Raw genomic sequence first — 20,640 nt, 5'->3', positions numbered from 1 at the left:
AGATGTGAGAGCAAGTGGTAATGGCTTTATTGTAGGACTTGGGATTGTACAGGTTGTTTTTGTTTAACAGAGTCAGATTAATAAAATATATTTATATAAATAAATATAAACATTAACACAATATGAGCAAGTACAAAATGATTCACCCCCTGTCATGTAAAAACAAAACAATGCACTGGTACTTAATGCATGGACACCATCTGAAGTCCCGGAAAGATTTTCAGATACAAAGTGGACATGATGCATAGGTGCGCACCTTTTGGGTGGCATCCTACCATCCATAATCTGGGTGGACTGTTTGTCTGCTTTAAGACATTTCCCCAATACCAGTCCTTTGGTTGTTAGGCTGTCATCTGTTAAGAAGGAATTTAACACTGAGTCCAGCAGCGAGGAGCACAAGCATAGCTGCCAGAGCCAGGCCACGGCGCAGCACTAACACCCTCAGTGGCAGCTGTATCCTCACTGTAGCGACTATCACATCGGTCTGATCATCCAGTAGCCCATCCACATCTGTAGCATTATTCACAGCACAGTCCTCAATATGTCCGCCCTCCTCTTGTGCACCTGTCAAGAAAATGACTCTTATTAGCATGCCTCATTAAATATAATCAAGACTTTTGAATGATTAGCGTCTAAACAAACATATTACCATCATCCGTCCTTCTTGGCAGCACACCAGCCCTGATCTGTGCCTGAAAAGTTCATATTTAGATCAAGCTTCACTCAAAATGCACTGTAAAAGAACTAAAGCGATTTTAAGTTCTAAAGCTTTTAATAAAAGGGAATCCTATATCCCTCACCTCTTCAGATACTTTTTTCCAGTTCAAATTGAAAAGAAGGACAATAAGGAACACTGACTGAAGGAAGACTGAAATTAACAGGCCAGTCCACAGACCTTGAGGAGATTAAAGCAATGATTTACATAGAATGCAAGACTGTGAAACAGAAAAAAAAATATTACTATATACTGGATATGTTTATATATGTAAGATTAATAAAATGTGTGTGTTTGTGTGTGTGTATATGTATATATATACATACATGTATATATATATATATATATATAATTGTGTATATATATATATATATATATATATATATATATATATATATATATATATATATACATACATACATATATATAATTGTATATATATATATATATATACACACATACATATATATAATTGTATATATATATATATATATATTATAAAACATGTTAATATATATATATATATTTCCCCTCTCTCCATATGTAACTGTATAGAGGAATGATTTACATGAAATGTAAGACAGTGAAAACAAATTAATTAAATATCATAAAAATGTTTAACATTTTAAATACAATTTATTATTTATACATATATATATATATATAATTTAATAATAATAGAATATTACAATACTGAGAATAGAAAAATTGAAAATGTATTATATTGTATCATATATGTCTCACCAAAAATTCCCATTTTAGCAGCAAACATCAAGGATATTCCAATTGGACAGCCAACACCGTAATATCCCACAAGGTTGCAGATTGCCCCCATTTTCTGTTTTCCCAGGCCTTTCACTATACTGCCACCTGCTGCCTGATTGGATTAAAGGAAGAAACAATAATTAACATCATCTCCCCAGATGACCCATTCCAGTGCAGCAGTGTCAGATTTATTTATGTGTGAAGGACAAAATCCTATTTAATTAAGGTTTGAACTCAACTCTCATGATCATTGTGTTGTTGTCAGTTTTGTTATTAACACTAATGAGGGCTGTGAGTGCTCTAACACAACTCGACTAATGACTTACCGCTGTGGCATCAAGAAGATGGAAAGGAGCATATAAAACCATTACTGTGGCAACCCTCGCTCTGATGTCTCTGTGAGAAGAAGGACATTTTTTATTTTTGTCGAAATGCTGTTTTCAAAAAACATTTTTAGCTATTTTATGACTTTCATTTTATGAGTTTGGGGCTTTGAAAATATGTTATTTTTTAAAAACAGGTTAATGTTATGTTATTTCCAGATGCAAAATCTAGAATTATTATAAAGAAAACGAATTATTATTAATATATAAAATGATTGAAAAAGCAACTTTTTTATTATAAAATGTATATTTAAAATAGCTTGTATACTGCATACATAACTTGTTTTTGTATCTGGAAAAAATTTCATCTAAAACTTCTTTTTGAGCAAAGATTTTGAAATGCCTTCAAAATATAAAGTTAATAAAGCATCACCTGAGTAAAGTTCATTCTGGAGTTCCAACTTAAGTACTTAAGAGAGATTAGGAGCAAATTACACAGAAGATAATTACGGAAAAATGCTGCAAATACATAGTTCAGTCATGAAACTCTAACCGAGCACTGATTGGTTCTTCCAACACAGTGGCATCAGCCAATCAGAAGTACTTCCTAATCCACGTAACCATATGTCTCGTACCTTAGCCTGCGATTGCCCTGCTGCGTGATTATGAAAACTTCTGTCTATCCCTCCTCCTCGAGTCCTCCCCAGCACCACCTGTTGAGATCTGCTACAGTGGTTCTACCATTTTCTTGCAGCAGCCTGTCCTTTTTGTTTGTTATTTTGACTAAGCTGAACAAATTCTTGCATTTGTGCAGCAGCAGTGTAGCAGATCTCTTCCGCCAAAATTAAGCTCACGCCTCATGCCAGTAAATGCTGGTTGAAATAATCCACTCTGAGAGTTGTCATGACTGAAATGTTTTTAACTAAAGGAAGAACACTCACTTGTCATTTGTGAAGATATAAGCAATTACATTCTTTGAGGAACCAATGACAGTTGCCAAAACCACTGCAACAGAAACTGTAAATAAAATACAAAATCATAATTTACACATTTCTCATAAGAATAAGAAGAAATGGATAATAAATAATAAATAATAAGAAAAATGGATAAGCAACCTATTTGCAAAGAACATATACAATACAGCGGGCCATTTGTTCTTTACCTGCACAAATCATAGAGAGTCTAGCAGAGAGCTTGGCTTGAGCAACATCTCCTGCTCCCATGGCATTCCCCACTCTCACACTGCCAGCCACACTGAAACCTATAGGGAACTGAACACAGGCCACTCACTTATAGTGTTCATACAAGCTTGAAATAAAACACTTCCACACTAATGAATATATACCATGTAAGCAATATTTGCCAGTCCATACACAACTGACTGAGCTCCAAGCTCCACTTCACTTATCAGACCTGCCATAAAAAAAAAAAAATCAAAGGTCAGGAACAGGGTTCTGCGCAATTCAGAACTGGATTGAAAACCCCTTTTAAATTTCAAATCATTTCCTGGATTTGACTTGAGAAGGAATGCAGAATTGTAATTCAATTTAGAATATAACAAAGTAGAATTTAAAAAAAAAAAAATTAAATTCCAGGAAATTATTTTCCAGAATTTTATCCCAAAGCCTTAAAAATTGAATACAAAAACATACTAAAGGCATAATTACACAAAATGAATGGTGTATTTATGTTTTGTCAAAATTCATCTGTGTTTAATTTCTAGTCATTGCAATATACTTAAAGTGTCAAAGTGTCTATTTACATTTAGAGCAAATACATAGCCTATCTTATTAGCAGAGACTATTTACACTAACTCCGCCCACCAATTGTCTGATTGAGCCAGACAAAATTACAAAAGTAACCCATCTGATAACAAGATCATTGGAGTGGAGAGCAAGTCTAGTGGTGCTAGCTTTTGACCCGATAAAATTAAGAAAATATATATATATTTTTATATATATTAAGTGGAAATAAAGTGTTTAATGGGTATTTAATACTGGGAATAAAGTGTTTAACTGGTAGCGTTACGGACAGGGACAAGTAATGTCCCAATAAGGCAGCATCCAATTATGATTTTAATAAATATAATCATATACACTGAATATGTTGTTATTATGTTAATATTTGTTGTCCCTACATTTTTTAGCTAACCTGACAGCAGCCCTCCAATCTCGTACGTCCACCACTCTGCACACATCATGAGCATACTTGGAATGGCCAGACGGATGAATGAGCCCCACTCCTGCAAACAGTCTATCGACCAACCTATACGTCCACAAAGAAGTGCTTTAAAATCTATCCGTCAACTTTCAATGGCTTTCACATGCACATAATTATATATACAGATTTTGTACTGACCAGCCCAAGTGTCCTTATGAAGATCTTTGCATCGGATGTAGATAAACAATATGATCGCCAAACTGTACTGAGAGATGGTATTAGCAGCTGCTGATCCTCTGAAGTTGAAATACACATGGTCAGTAAGCTATCATGTCTTTGATTTCCATGTTCCTTTCTGTCCTGTAGTTTAAGAGCAAATGTTATGGAAACTCACGGAACACCCATGTTCAGAATAAAGATGAGGATATAGTTGATTAAAACATTTAGGACATTTGCCAGTATTCCAGTAATGACCAGGGGCCAAATTATTCCCTGAAATGAGAGATTTCATTAAGTTTCACATTCATGCTTTCTAGGAGCAGTTCATTTTCATGTTTTTCTCTTACCTGATTCTGCAAATATTTCGCTTCAATAATGAACATAAATGCAGCCTATGAGATAAAAATAACATGGTATTATTTTTCTACACTGAGAGCCCTAAGTACTTTAAATGATATACATGGTCATAAAAATTTAGTATTTTAGTCGCAGAGTTTATGAAATAACAACCATTAGACCATAAGTGGTGCAAAATCCCTTTTTTAGGCATTCAGTAGATTTGAGATGTGACAAAATAAGTGTGTGTTATATTGAAGTGTGGCAACTTTTTCAGATAATGTGTATATGAAAAACATACCGGAAGACCAGGCAAAAAAATGTTCACATACTGCTGAGATACTCTGAAACAGAATAAGGTTAATAATAAAATATTATGCTCTAGCCTGTTCTTTCTTTGATAACTAATTCCAGTTAAGTACACAAATATATTCCATAAAGCTATTACTAGCATTGCATGGACTACTGTAGTCTGTGCCGGTCTGCATTTTTTGTCTCTCGTCCGTGTTTGATAATGCCAGTCTTGTATAGTGCTCACCTTGCAACCTCTGGGCTTTGCCCCACAACCTGCAGTATTGACTCTGTATTGATAAGAAGGGCGCAGCATGGAAAACATGCGAGTAACAGAATTAAAATAGCTCTCTGAGTTATAACACCAACTTGATGCAAGTTACCAGCTCCAAAAGCCTGCAAAGACAGAGCGACAGTGTGAGACAAATAACGAAGTATTTGTTTATGTGTGAATGAACGGAGTAATGCATTGTAGCCTCTACCTGAGAAATAAGTGTGTCACATGCTGCGGACAAGCCATAGCCAATACCAATACCCATAACACTGATGGCCTGTTGGCGAGAACACAGTGAAATGTATTATTATTACTCTCTTACTAGGCTACATTTAAAATATATTTAAATTACATTAGCCTACACATTTCAAGAGGAGATAAATATTTAAAACTCACAGCTATGGCAAGCGTCACACCATCAAGCTCTATCTTTCCCAAGTGTCCACAAAACACAGTGCTTACAAGAATGATTAAATAGTCGAAAAGATAGGACAAAAACTGAAAAGAAAGCACAGAGACAGTCTAATGGGTAACATGGCTATTAATAAAGGTGAAGTGTGTAATTTCTGTGATGCTAGCCAAACTCAAAAGAAAGATTTATATAAAGTGTTTTTACTCTCTCAAAAATTATGATAATACACTTCTTCTGTTGGCTTGCTTTGAAGCAATAATGTGATGTCAATTTGTGGGCCAAACCAGGAAAAGCAGGTTCCCTCTGGAATTTCTTATGGGTTTTCAAAAAAGCAGGTTTTCTATTTATTTATTGATGTATTAGGCTAGCTATTTTTCTGGGAGAAGAAATAATGTAAAGGTTACATAACAGCTGCAATTCCGTTTGCTTCCGCTGGGGTAAAAAATGACGTCACTTCACCTTTTAAGGATGACAAATGTAGCCTACTGTACAAAATAAATAGGCTACTGGTTACAATAATAACGAATACTGATAAAATACTGCTAGCATTAATCAGTTAATCGATTAAACCATGACGTTAAAAGCAATTTAGAGTTAAAATAAAATACTGTAGGCCACTTACCACGGGCAGAGCTATATAGCACAAGTTTACTATTTCTCTTGTGAAGTCCACAGGTAAACAACTTCTAAAACATCTCGAGTATCCTTGACATGTGGATGTATTTTCTGCTTCGTTCATCTTGAAAAATAGTTTGATGGCTGATTCACAGAAACCTGAAACACGAGCCGTGAAAAAGCCGTTCAGATGATTGTTCACTTTTTATCTACCGTAGCTTATGCTGAATATAAAGTTCAACCGCACTTTTCATTCCTGGTCACAATAAATGAGTCACAGATTCATAGTCCAATCCAGCTCACGTGAGATGGGCGGATCGATCTTGAAATATTAATATTTCGGATTATTTTTTTGGCCAAAGACTTGTCGAGAGGATCTGTCATACTATATGAGTTTTCAGACTAGTGGTTTTATTATTTGTTTATCGTCCAAATGAATGCGTATCGTAAGGCCTGAAGTGGGGAAAGAATGTGCTAGCAAACTGTTTTTAATGATAGGAACCACTTATTTTGCTTAAGTATTAAATTGTATGAAATAATCCCGAAAAAAAGCACAAACACCGCAGAGAAGGCAAGTTCAGCAGCTAACATTTGCTGAGGTGAAGTGACGGCTAGTAACAGCAGACAAACGGCTAGCATTGACATCAGCGGGAATCCACCTGTCACTCAAGTGGCCACACCCTTAAATTTAAATATTAATCAACTAAACGGATGAGTTATAAAAAAAGTCACCCCCCTCACAGTTGTTATGAAGGGCAAAATTAGCTGTATAGACCAAAGCCACATAGAGATCCAGGCTGTAAACATGTTTTTTTCTGCTGTAAAGTTGGTGATTTTAACATGAGGGAGATACAGATTTGACTCACTTCTGCAGCCAGGCCAAGCGGCCAGTCAATGAATTGCAGTTTAACTCACTTCCGTGTTGGTTTCAAGAGAGAGACGGGGAGGTTGCCGCTTGGAGTTCACATATCGCGTCTTTTTCGCGCTCAAGTTCATTCAAATGTAGGCGCGCGCTTAGGGCCTGTTCACATATCGCGTCTTTTGCGCGCTCAAGTTCGTTATTTCAAATGTAGGCGCGCGGTATGCGCGCTCATAATGGGAGCGACGCGGTTGCGGTGCGACGCGCTCGTTATAATAGAAGCGACGCGCTCGTTTATTTCCAGGCGCAGCAACATGAAAAAAGACATGAAGGATGCGGGTGCACCCAAACACTACGGGTGTTTTTCTCTTCTCCGTAAATAAATCTCGTAACAGAGCTACAGCAAGCGTTTTTCGGCGGTGGAAATCCATTAGCCACTAAAACTTTTTTGTCATTGTGGAGTTGCATAGCAACGACAGACGCCACTGGAAAATCGGACCGAATTTTACTATTCATAATAAAAGATAAGCTAAAGTGTATTGTAAATGTCACTAAATCATTTTTTTATAAAAAGAATGAGTCAAAAAAGATAAATTAAAGTCTGAAATATGTGAGGTTTATCTTTTTATAAAAACCTTTTTTGTCAACTTAATTTGAACTTGTACATGTTAGTATATAACATGTTGCAAGACACTTTTAAAATCTGGCTATCATTTTTAATCGTATTATTTTAATGTTTATATTAGTGCGTATTGATGCTAATTTTATTTGTTTGCTGTTTTTCGACATAAAACTTGGTGAATTGATTTCATTGTGTAGTTAGTAGCCTACTTTTGAACAGGATTCTGTGATAACAGTGATACTTTTTGGCACTATAATAATTAAGTGAAATGTTCATGCCATTTCATCTCTAGTTATGATCAACTATGATCAACTAAAATCATCTAATTATGTGTTTTTTACATTAGGCCTAGCCTATAATATGCAAAGTACAATTTTCTATAAAAAAAATTATATCTGATTCTGTTATTTTCTCTGACACGCGTTGTTGGGTGTGGAAGGTTACTAATGTGATTGCTTTATCTGTAAATTAAGTTAATGCTTTTTCAATGACTGAATTCATTGAAATAAAATGAATTCTTTGATTTGAATATTTTTTGGCAATGCGTCGTGTAGGCCTAGGTCTTAAATTTCAATCTTTATGGTCTTAAAATGTCTTAAAAAGGTCTTAAATTTGACTAACTGAAACCTGCAGGAACCCTGTACTTACTTGCAACGTTACAAAGTTACGTCGTGGCAACGGATCCAGGAATTTCACTTTTCCGGTTGCCACGCCACGACGAAAGTTTGGTCACCAGATTATGTTGCAGTTACGTGACAGACAGTCACGTATTTGTGTTAGCTGGGTTAAGATTGAGCTTTTTGCATGGTGAAAGTTGGGTTGACGTCAGAACCCAACGTCAGTTTGACGTCAGCATCCGACGTCGGACAGACCTTGGATTTTGGTTGGAAATGAAATTTGGGTTGACTTCACTGTTGACGTCACGTCAGTGTCAGTGCCCAGGGGCACTAAATAAGGCATAATGTAGCGAGGCGGTTGTTATAGCGAATAACAACCCCGACAGGGACCCTGACGCGAAGCGGAGGGGTCTTGAATCAGCCTGAAGGGGTTGTTATTCGCTATAACGCCTCGCTATACATTATCCCGCTTATTACATGGCTACCTACAAAATAAATAAATAATTTGACAAATTATTGATTTAAAAAGGAGTTTATTGATTTAAAAATGATTGTATTGCTTCCGCTAAAGAAAATAGCGGAAGCAATACAATTTTTTTGGCCAATTTTTCATGGCAATGGTGTGTTATAGCCTACTTCGCAGCGGTCTGAAATAACAGACCGCATTCTACATTGGAATTCAACCAAGCCATGTAATATTAGTATAGTATGTAATAGGCCTATGTAATATTTGATATTAGTAATACCAAAGAGTCTTAATACGCCAATTTACATAATGATATGGGTAGCGCAACTATGACTGTTTAAGCGCCGCCCCTCCCTTCCAGTTCTGTGACTGCGGTTTTGAAACTATGGTTCTGAAAACTGCTGGTGCTGCGGGTGTGCAGCTGCACACTATTGGAATAAACGGAGACTGCTCTATTTTGGGAGAGACCACAAAGCAACTGCTTGCTGTACCTTTCATAACTAGTATAAGTACTGAAAAACCCATGAAATTTTTGAACGCTATCCTCACAATGGCAAAACTGACATTTGACGTTTCTAATTGGTTGCTATGTGTTTAGTGAAACAGATTGTCTGTGTGCACTACTACTTGTGTCGCCATTTGGTGGAGCTATTTGTCTTAAAATTATAATAGATTGAGTCTTGGATACACTTTTTATTACAATGAATATAGCCTACGAGAAGAAAGCACAGAGACAGTCTAATGATTAATAATTTATCTAATAATATAATATTTTAATGTTTTAATTGAAGAGGATTTTTAACCTACAAAACCTTTGCTAGAGAAAACTCTCCCCGCTCTCTCCCAAAGTAGCATATTTCTTTGTGTCACTAATACAGGGTACTAGAAAATGAATTAGCCTTTTATCCAACATATTACTTACCAGAAAGTAAAGAGTTAACCGTATTCACTTAGTTCAACAAAAAGTCTTAGACAAGAATAACATCCAAGCAAAAATGAACTTCTGCTTACTTTTTTTGGGGGGGCTCTTATATGTATATACAGCCAAATTGGAGGCTGAGGCATATACGCTTTTGGTTCAGATGGATAATGAGTGGGTGTTGGAGATGCCGAAAAGCAGAAAAGGGCACTGTAATTAAATCTGTTCCTTCCCTCAAAGATCTAGGATCATAGTGATCACAGTGTCACAGAACACCCAACCGCTTGTTAGCTGCTTACTTGTTAGCCCTATAACAATTTAATTTCTTAAATAGAAAAAAAATGCATTCTGTGGTGAAAGGCAGACCTTTTTTGAGAATCACTTTCTGTAATTCAATTTCATCGCTTTGTTTTATGCCAAAGATTTTTGTGTGTTATAAAAGGATTTCTTTGTTTGGCACACTTCTTTCGTTCTGCTGCCCATTCGGCCGCATGCATGTGATCTAAACCTGACCAAAATTGCAACATTCCTCTGTAGTTATTGCAACAATTGCAAGAAATTATCATGAGGTTTCAACCTGGTCATACTTCAGCAATTGAGGATTATTATGCACTGTGGGGTTGCAGTGTGGCTGCTGGCTGCATGGAGACTATAAACACATGGTTGTGAAGTCTAGTCTTTTGTCTCCACAAGACCATGAGCTATCATTAATCCAGTGCTTCTAACCTTGGAAGATTTGTGAAATCATCAGGTGGATTTGCAGTGGTGCAGCACTGTCTACCCTTAGGATTTAACTTGACCTTAGAGATTGTGATTGAGTCACAGTCACAACCAAACATTGACTTTTAAAGTCAGTCTTTTTGTGTGGAACCACCTGCTTTCTGTTGACATTAAATGTAAGCATACTTCATGTTCCTGCTTGAAACCAGAACTTTCCCACACTTTCTTCTCAAAGAAAGGCTGAACCCAGCTAACAATTTTTAGTTCTGTGAATGTAAAAATAACTATTAGAGAACGTTCTGTAAACAATCTTTTTAGGCTGTCAGTAAAAACTCAGTGTAACAAGGTATGTTTTTGGTTAAACACCCGAAAACGTTCTTAGAATTACTTATTGATTTATTAATTAATTCATTGTTTAAAGTAACCAACTGGGACCCATATGCTAACGTTCTGTTAGGAAACCTAAGTAGAACAAAATATATTGAATTGTCAGTCTCAGAGTTTTTTGTTGTTGTTGTTCTGATCCATCATATAGAAAACTGCCTTTTTTGTGTGCAGAAAATCTGTTAGCTTTCTTTCTATATTACAGACTGGCTCTTTATTTTGAAGTGAACCAAATCTGGTTGTGCTTGCATGAGAGAGTCAGCTGAGCAATTTTATAGGGCTCAATGTTTATAGAACACTGTCATTGCTGTCATTGTTTCTGTGCCATGCCTTTTCCCCAAATAGTCCTTGCTTCACATTTAATTTGTACTGACGGGATCACTTTGAACTTAATGAAAGTCTTCCTTTTAGTGTCCTTGGTGTGCAAAGTTTAAGTTGAATAATTATAGTTATTTTAAACAGCAGCTGGTGTCAGTTTTTATTTTATTTTTATATATACATCATCTTATGCTATTACAATATAGGCTAACAGAATATATCAACAACGCTAAACTTAACATTGGGCATGTTACCAGAAGCATATATAACATAAACACCATAGACACTGAGCAGAATGTGTAATTTAGGATCAAGCATATTGTTGTAGGGAAAGATATGGTTTTATTTAGTTTTATCTCTTTAACATAACAGAACAGCAGTTTGAGGGCATATTCCATTTACAGTCATGCCCTTTAAGTGCTTTATTTTCATAAACAGATTTATCCTAATAATTTCTCCAAAATTCCAAAAGAAATATTCAGTAAGCATTGTAGTATTTATTCAAACAAAATGAGATACAGTGTATCAATGAACTCACACATCACACTGGAATATACAGTATAGGTGCATTAAACTCTGGAAGACCGTCTTTCATTCACACTAAGGTCATATGTTTTACAATTCTGCAGTACTTTGATTTTACAAATATTCAAGTCATTTTGATGCTATAGGTAATCACTGATTGGTGGATTTAGTGGAATTATAAAAACTTGAAACATAGATGTACACACAGTATTGAAGTTGCATATTTACATACTGTAAATTCTGTTAAAACACAACAACATAGATATAGTTTAATAATCTGATTGCCAAAATGTATAAATGTTCAAATGTTTCAGTACACCTGTTATGAACTATGAGGTATTTGTTTCATTCAATGTAGGAGTTACCCGAGATTTAAGGCAGTTGTGGTCGTGGATGAGGTTTTCATATCTCAGTCATGAGAAATTCAAATGGGTAATTATAATTGGAGTTAATGCCTTATTATTTAGTTGACGAAAGTGTTGCTCAACTAGTTGTGGTTCTGACAGATTAGCATGCCTTCTAAACAATATGTGAAAGATATGCTTGAAAATAATGTTTCTAACCTGCTGCTTAAATTGGTTCCATTCCTTGTTTGTTCTATGCTTTCTTATTTTGAGTCAACATATCATTTGTTAGATCAACTTATGTGATGATCCTGCATACTGTTCAAAGTTTGGGGTCAGTAAGAGTCAGTTTTTCATTTTTAAATAATGCTTTTATTCAATAAGGACACAAATACTGCAGTATTGCCTGCTAAAAATTCAGCTTTCCCATCTAAAAAAAAACAAAAAAAAAAAAAACATTTTAAATACTTTAAAATAGAAAACAGTTATTTTAATTTATAATAATATTTCTCAATATTTTTGTTCTTATTGTATTTTTGATCTTATAAATGCACTCTTGGTGAGCATAAGAGACTTCTTTCAAAAAAACTTACTGACCCCAAATATTTGAACATAGCATATATGGATGCTTATTTAGTCAGACCCTTAAGTGAAAGAGGTTATCAATGTGCAAAATAGTTCTGCAAGACATGGCAGGTTTCAGTTTCTCTGTGCTACAGCTTGGATCCATGAAGTTTATGAGAATAATGGGAAGAAAACGAGCAGCTTGCTGGTTTGCATTCGGCCTCGTACTGTCCATCATATTACTGTTTGGTTGGCCCATGCAGGGAAAGAATCTAGGTTGAACATGGCCTTGCCCCAGGTGTTGATGGCTAAGGTGATGCAGAAAATCCCTATGACATTCATCATCATGCCAGTTTTTGCCTGAGAAAAACAAAAAGTTAAATGTCACTGAGTGAGTTTATTGGTCACTGGAGCAGCTGGGAAGGGACATCTTTTAGAAGTGGTCAAACAACTTATGGTTTGTCTATATATAGGGCCACATTTGTTTGAATAAATTCTCTGTTTTAACATTCACGTCTTGTAAACCAGTTACCATCACGTCTTGTAACTGGTCTTGTAAACCAGTTCCTTTGTGTTATGATGAGCTTTTAAAGACATTTTGAATATGAAAATGAGCTGAAATTGTCATTTGGGCAGAGCAAACCAGGGAAAGTGATTTTTTTTTTCTAGAATAAAACCAATTTTGAAACTCACCATGTCTGAAACCTTGAGGTATCCATAGGAAAAGACTATAGCGTTTGGAGGAGTTGCCACAGGTAACATGAACGCGAAGGATGCGCTAAGTGTGCATGGCACCATGACGTACAGAGGGTTGATTCCAACAGATTGAGACTGTGAAACAATCAGAAATGTCTGACATATTTATAAAGCAGAAAACAAGATTTAATTGTGGATAGTGCTGACTCATGTGTCTCTGATCTAAGTGCGTGTTTTCTAAGCTGTCTCTAAGTGTCTGTAATTGGGCTGTAATTCTTAGAGATTAGAACAAACTGTGAGTCATGTCTGCACAGAGGCCGGCATTTCATTGAAGCATTGCACAGCTGGTGAGCAATACAACTTCATGTTGGATACTATTTCAAGAATTTGAGCACCTGCGCCTTTTGGGCTCATATACATATATGTACACGTACACACACACACACACGCACACACACACACACACACACACACACACAAAAAAAATACAGTATGTATTTCATTTTCTCATGTTCTACTTGCATTGAAGGCTTTTCCCGCACCTATTCCCTGATAAGAATGAGAAAACCTTCCTAAGGCTTTCAATTTTGCTCCTGGGTTTACATTCAATTCTTACCATAGTAGCAAGAACAGGCAGGAAAAGGGTTGCTGTGGCCACATTGCTGGTGCATTCAGTGAAAACGGCAATCACGAGGCACAGGATGATAACAATGGCCCAGGGAGGGATACTGTGTAGGGGAGTCAACTGGTTTCCAATCCATCTGGATAGACCTGACTCCTGAGATAAAAGAGATATATGAAGTCAAATGCAGGTCAAAAATATGGAACTTGTTCACTTTTTTTAATCATAATGATGATTACGTTAATCCATCATTATGTGATCAAGCTAATTAGTTATGTTTTTATTATCAGAGTAAATTCTGAGGTTTTGGACATGTGATGCACGATATCAATATGAGACCTAAAGGTCATATTTACCGTTGCTTGGTGAAATTTGTGTTTGAAATCATCTAGTAATTTCAATAAGAATTCGTGTGAGGGCAAAACATTTCCCTACATAGATTTCGCATTGCAGGGATCAAGTTGGTCAAGCGAATTGGCTGTGAGCCTCTATGTGAGCCATGCTTCATGCATTGCTGCTATAGACAACCAACCCTTTTTGTCTACAAAATTTGGCTGATGTTTATAGAGCATATTGCTATAATTCTACATACATTGTTAAATATATGCTCTAAATGCTATAAACACATTATGTTTTTATTTATTCTGTTATTGATGTCTTAATTATTGTATGTTTCAATAAATCTCTTATCAAAAAAAATGTTTGCAAATGTTTAGAGACCAGTTTTATGACAGCCGCCATTTATCTTGACAGCGGTTTGGAGAAAATCACTAATTGTCAAATAACTTTTTCATTGAGTGCATAAGACTCTCACCTCACTACCTTTGGCCAGGGCAAATCCTCCACCTAGAAGCAAAACTATGTTCCAGGGTAACTTCTTTTGAGCTACTTTCCAGGACAGCAGGGCTGTACTGGGTGCAGAAGAGAGCTGAGGCTCTGTGAATGAATATATAGTGGGTCATAGCAAACAGTATCCAAACTCTCAGCCATCTGACATATAGCTATCTGGCTATCTAATAGGTTCCAGTGTTTTCAGTGTAGACCTTTTTGTTGTGTAAAATATGTCTTACCTGTTTCAGAGCCAGTTGATGACCAGAAGCAAAGCCGAGGTGGTTTTGATGGAAGAATAAAGAGCAACATGGCAATGAAGACTGCAACTGTAGCATCTGTCACATATCTGAATGTATGGAATTTTAAACATCAAAAAGTTATATTATTATTCCAAAATGTCCTAAATATATATTTAATACAATATGACAAAAATAAATATTTTTGTATAAACATCAAATAATTTATTTTGAGTTTAGTCTATGAAAAAATCAATTACATTTAGATGGATATCAAACATGGTTAGTGACTTGAATAAATTAAGTGAATAAATTCAGTGATTCAAGACTAAATCATACTCTGCTTCAATGTTGAAGGTGTGTGTTGCCCAGCCTGCCACAAATCCAGGATCTCGACTAAACCACAGCGCCACAAGCAAACTGAAGAGAGCCAGAACGCTGAGTTCACCAAAACACATCGGTCCCAGCAGAAGATGCTGCTCCCGGATCACATTATAGGCGGCTATATCCTTTTCGGACTTTACCACCCCACATCCCCATGTCTTCCTAATGCTGGAGACATGAACAAAGAGCTTCATGAAAGGAATGTTAAAAGCAAAGGTGAAATCTACCAAAGTGATTATATATCATACTTGAATCCCATGAAAACGAACTGAAGATAGAGCCAAGCTATCGTCAGCATGATGATCATGTTGGGGAACGCAAACCCAAACCATGAAGCGAAATTGATAACATCACCATTCTCAGGAAATAATCTGGATGAAAATAAAGCAAAGGGTTCAGTTACTTGAAACACGAATGGTTGTAGTAAAGAGTTTGTTTTTTAATACTCACTGGTTCATCTGACCCTTAAATACTAGGTTAGGTCCAGTGCCTGTGAGTGTAGCCGTTCCCCCAATGCTGGCAGCATAGCACACACACAGAGTCATGCCTTTAGCCATGAGCCGCTTTTCTGCTGACTCCTTTTGCTTGGCCTCTGCTGAGACATCCAACATGCGCAGCACCACTAAGAAATAGGGAATATACTTAAAAGCGATAGTTCATTAAAAAATAAACATTCTGTCTTGAATTCAAAAGTTTGGGATTGGTAAGACTTTGTAATGTTTTAAAAGTATTCTCTTATGCTCAAGAAGTGTGCATTTATTTAATCAGAAATGCAGCAAAAGTTATATTGTGGAATGTTATTAAAATTTTAAATAACTGTTTTCTATTTTAATGTACTTTAAAATGTCATTCATTCCTGTGTTGGCAAAGCTGAATTTTCAGCATCATTACTCCAGTCTTCCGTGTCACATGATCCTTCAGAAATCATTCTAATATGCTTATTTGGTGCTCAAGAAACTTTTTTATTATTATTATCAATGTTGAAAACAGTTGATTTTAGTGGAATTTTGTTTTTCCAGGATTCTTTGATGTATTAAACTCATTTATCTGAAATAGAAAACTTTTGAAACATTAAGCTATAAATGACTTTCCTGTCACTTTTGATCAGTTTAATGGATTCTTGCTGAATAAAAGTACGGTCACACTTCAGTTTAGAGTCCAGTTCTCACTATTAACTTACTATTAACTACGACTTTTGCTTCAACAAACTCCTAATTACTACTTATTAATAGTTAGTAAGGTAGATGTTGTTTCGCTATTGGGTAGGATTAAGGATGTAGAACATGGTCATACATATAAGGCATTAATATGTGCTTTATAAGTACTAATAAACAGCCAATATCTAGTCATATGCATGCTAATAGTGAGAATTGGACCCTAAACTGAAGTGTTACCAAAAGTACTCATTTCTTTCAAAAGTCATTAACCCAAACTTTTGAACTGTAGTGTATGCACTTCATCTTATTCTTCGCCTGACCTTCTTTGTCTCTGTCTTTTGCCGTCTGTTTGTACTCCGCCTCAGGGGCCTGGGGCCGCTCCTCACCGCTGGTCATCTGTGAAGGCTCTGTCTCCTGTTTGTTCAGCTGTTCCAGCACAGCCTGCACTATAGGGACCATCATGGCCGTGGTAGCCGTGTTACTGATCCACATGGAGAGGAAAGCTGTCACCCCCATGAAACCCAGCATCAGACTGTATTAATACAGAGGAAGCAGTCAGAATGCGAATACAAGCGTGAAATCTACATGAATAAAGATTGGATTTAACAATCTACCAACGATTGTGCCCGGTACAGGGTTTAACCTACAGCGCTGGGCGCACACCAACAATGAGCAGCACTCTCAGGGCGATACGTTTGTGCAGGTTCCAGTGTTCAACTGCCACAGCGACCATCAATCCACCCACAAACAGCATGTTAGTGTCCTTCAGGTACTGCATACACACCTAAAGAACGACATAAAAGCTTTAGCTTTTGATGTGTGCTTTCGGGCTATTCTTCTCTTCATTCATACCTTTAACTGGAACAACTTACCATTTTGGACTGCATGAGACCAAGCATGGGAAAGAGAACAGCAGGTAGCAGTGATGTGACAGCTAAAGGAAGAGCCTCAGTACACCAGTATACTGCCATCAGAATGATTACATAGGCACAGCTGGCCTCCTGGAAGATGGAAACATGCTCTTTAAAACCACATGCTATATTAGATAGGCATATTAGTCATAAATGAATGCAGTTAATGCTATTTTATTTTATTTTATAAATGTACAATTTTATTATTTTACTAATCAATATGATTGAAAAGTTTAATTGTTTTTTTCCCCTAATTAAAATAAATTTAAAATGCCTTAGCATTTGGTATGTCCGTCTGTCGCTTTAATGACAGCAGCAATGCTGTACAGCATAATTTGAAAATCATCTAAAGAGCATCTTGTGACGTAAGGTCATCTGTAAAAAGAAGTTCTAATGATGATGATCACACGCTTACTTATTTGATTAGTAACAAATAGTGATGTGATCTTTGTTTTGTTGATTATTTTATATCGTAATGTTTCTTTGTTACAAAATCCAAAACCTTTGGGTTTTTTTTTTGATGAAGTGATGAATCCCAGATTTTGAATGTGATCTCAGACTTTTGGACCCCACTGTAATAGTATTGCCTTTTCAAATATGTTAAATATCTTGTTAAACATCTTTAAAATAGCTGCAGTGGGCCTGGCAATGCAGAGGATGAGGCAAAAATACACATTTCATTTACTATCAGTGGGAGCAATTGATATGAACGTGCACATGACAGTCATGACCGCAAAACACATTGACTCTGAGTCAGGAATTTAGACTATACTATGTGTTCCCACGCTTGAACATACACAATGACAAAGGGTTAAAAAAACAATTTTGAGGCACAATGAATTATTGTACATGGAGGCCTCAGGGTACGAATGTAGTCCCTATGTACTAAACAGAATACATTAACGTTACTAAAGCATTTGACAGGTGCATAAACACTAACAAGCATAACCTCAGACAAAAGCCTGCAAAATCTACACTATAGAAGTAATTCTATAAGCTTAAGCTCTCAGCATTGAAGTAAAAAGTTGCCAAAATTTTGTTCAATTCAGATGAAAGCTTTAATTTACATACCCTTGTGTTGATGACTACTGGAAGTGGGAGAAGAATCAAAGGAGTGAAGAAAAGGACTATCCCATTCTTCAAGTTCCATATGGATTTTAGTGTTGGGAACATCTCAAAATAAAGACAGTTTTTGCATATAAAGTAAGTTTAACACTGTTGTACTCGTCCTTTTAACCTGCTCAATGGGGTGGAGTGAGAGAGAGTGAGTGAGTGTGTGAGTGAGGGACAGGGAGAGTGAGAGAGAAAAAGCAATTATTATTACAGACTCCAGCACACAGCCAGATTTGAAATCATATATTTTTTTATCTTTAGAACTTGATGATACTCTAGGGAATCAGCTGCTATTTCTGGGCTGATGAGATTTAGAAGAAAAGTGGATGCTATTTAACACAGTTACAGACTGTTTAGAAGCTATATTAACAGCATTGCCAAATGGCCAAAAAAAAATTTGTGCTGCATTGTTTTAGATGGAATGAACTCATGTAGTCAAGTGTTTACTTGGATGTACATTGATGAATTATTGTTATAATCGAAGTAAGGGACACCATGTTCTGAGACCTTAGTTGACTTAACTTAAAAAAGTGAGGAAACCCGTTGCCTTAAAATTATTAAGGAATAAACTTCATGCATTGAAAGTTAAGTTGTGAGAATTTTACAATTCCACATAAGTTATTTTTTTCAATTATGCATTACATTTATTTACTTAATCATTTTAAAGCAACGGTTTTCCTCACTTTTTAAAGTTAAGTGAACTGATCACTTTTTACAGTGAGTGAATATTTCTCAGTGTGTAGGTGTATTATTGAATGTAAATTTCTGGTATGCATGTCACAATTCAATCTGCCAGTAAGCCTTATGGGTGTACAGCGCTTGTAAAGTATGAAAATATGAAAGCGCTAAATAAATGCCTCATTCATTCATTCATTATATTTGTAGATAAATTAAAAACATCACATAATTGAAATAAAAAATTTGAAAGGCAACACAAAATATCCATCAGCTATTGCAACATTAAATTGTATAACGTTTAAATAACATGTGACATCTTGCTCCTGACAGCTATGAATATGACAGCTATAAAATATGACACTGACATTGTAGATTGGGAGGACAGGATTCTTATCAAAAAAATGTTTGTGACAAATTTCCCATGTGACAACTAGGCCCGACATCCCATAATTTCCTTAAAGAGTTTTAAGTAGTTTAGCCTAAGAAAATCTGAAGTTATGAAAAATTAGTTGGTGGAAATTCGTGCGTCATTTATTGATTGCCAATTCAGACTGAAAATTAAGATAGCAGAGGCTACAGACATTTTAATTTGTCCTTTTAGTGTTATTATTTATTTATATTTGTCTTTGAACATTAGAACAGCTCACTGTCAGTTATAAGTCTTGATCATAGGTCTTGATCCACACCAGAAACAATAGCATGACGCCCTCTAGTGGATTTCTATAGGCAGCAGGTTTATCCGGGAAGGTTGAGCATTAGATCGCCTTATCATTAGATTAGAGGCATGGTGTATCTATCATTAGCTGCTCAGTAAATGAAATATATATATATATATATATATATATATACACTCACCTAAAGGATTATTAGGAACACCTGTTCAATTTCTCATTAATGCAATTATCTAATCAACCAATGACATGGCAGTTGCTTCAATGCATTTAGGGGTGTGGTCCTGGTCAAGACAATCTCCTGAACTCCAAACTGAATGTCAGAATGGGAAAGAAAGGTGATTTAAGCAATTTTGAGCGTGGCATGGTTGTTGGTGCCAGACGGGCCGGTCTGAGTATTTCACAATCTGCTCAGTTACTGGGATTTTCACACACAACCATTTCTAGGGTTTACAAAGAATGGTGTGAAAAGGGAAAAACATCCAGTATGCGGCAGTCCTGTGGGCGAAAATGCCTTGTTGATGCCAGAGGTCAGAGGAGAATGGGCCGACTGATTCAAGCTGATAGAAGAGCAACTTTGACTGAAATAACCACTCATTACAACCGAGGTATGCAGCAAAGCATTTGTGAAGCCACAACACGCACAACCTTGAGGCGGATGGGCTACAACAGCAGAAGACCCCACCGGGTACCACTCATCTCCACTACAAATAGGAAAAAGAGGCTACAATTTGCACGAGCTCACCAAAATTGGACAGTTGAAGACTGGAAAAATGTTGCCTGGTCTGATGAGTCTCGATTTCTGTTGAGACATTCAGATGGTAGAGTCAGAATTTGGCGTAAACAGAATGAGAACATGGATCCATCATGCCTTGTTACCACTGTGCAGGCTG

At 36.2% G+C, this 20,640-nt stretch overlaps 2 protein-coding genes across 2 annotated transcripts; both read right to left on the bottom strand.

Annotated features, from left to right (window-relative positions):
* Positions 1 to 20: 20 nt before the first annotated feature.
* slc47a3 (solute carrier family 47 member 3) lies at positions 21 to 6,430 on the bottom strand. Its single transcript, XM_079886437.1, has 18 exons — positions 6,358 to 6,430; positions 6,118 to 6,269; positions 5,480 to 5,581; positions 5,292 to 5,360; positions 5,057 to 5,205; positions 4,820 to 4,862; positions 4,530 to 4,574; positions 4,358 to 4,455; positions 4,162 to 4,259; positions 3,955 to 4,068; positions 3,149 to 3,216; positions 2,966 to 3,074; positions 2,745 to 2,820; positions 1,807 to 1,876; positions 1,460 to 1,592; positions 801 to 895; positions 650 to 692; positions 21 to 564 (listed from the first exon to the last, which is right to left on the bottom strand). The coding sequence occupies exons 1-18, from the start codon at positions 6,362 to 6,364 to the stop codon at positions 350 to 352; spliced, it is 1,686 nt and encodes a 561-aa protein (XP_079742563.1). The 5' UTR covers positions 6,365 to 6,430; the 3' UTR covers positions 21 to 349.
* A 5,980-nt stretch (positions 6,431 to 12,410) lies between these two features.
* slc13a5b (solute carrier family 13 member 5b) lies at positions 12,411 to 18,550 on the bottom strand. The gene is made up of 12 exons (XM_079885538.1): positions 18,357 to 18,550; positions 17,247 to 17,375; positions 17,022 to 17,158; positions 16,695 to 16,906; positions 15,668 to 15,839; positions 15,466 to 15,588; positions 15,173 to 15,385; positions 14,837 to 14,943; positions 14,581 to 14,702; positions 13,761 to 13,922; positions 13,142 to 13,279; positions 12,411 to 12,808 (listed from the first exon to the last, which is right to left on the bottom strand). The coding sequence occupies exons 1-12, from the start codon at positions 18,456 to 18,458 to the stop codon at positions 12,683 to 12,685; spliced, it is 1,743 nt and encodes a 580-aa protein (XP_079741664.1). The 5' UTR covers positions 18,459 to 18,550; the 3' UTR covers positions 12,411 to 12,682.
* Between the last annotated feature and the right edge of the window lie 2,090 nt (positions 18,551 to 20,640).

Source organism: Squalius cephalus (genome assembly GCF_949319135.1).
Source record: "Squalius cephalus genome assembly, chromosome: 11".
NCBI lineage: Eukaryota > Metazoa > Chordata > Actinopteri > Cypriniformes > Leuciscidae > Squalius > Squalius cephalus.
This window is presented reverse-complemented; position numbering and strand designations above follow the sequence as displayed.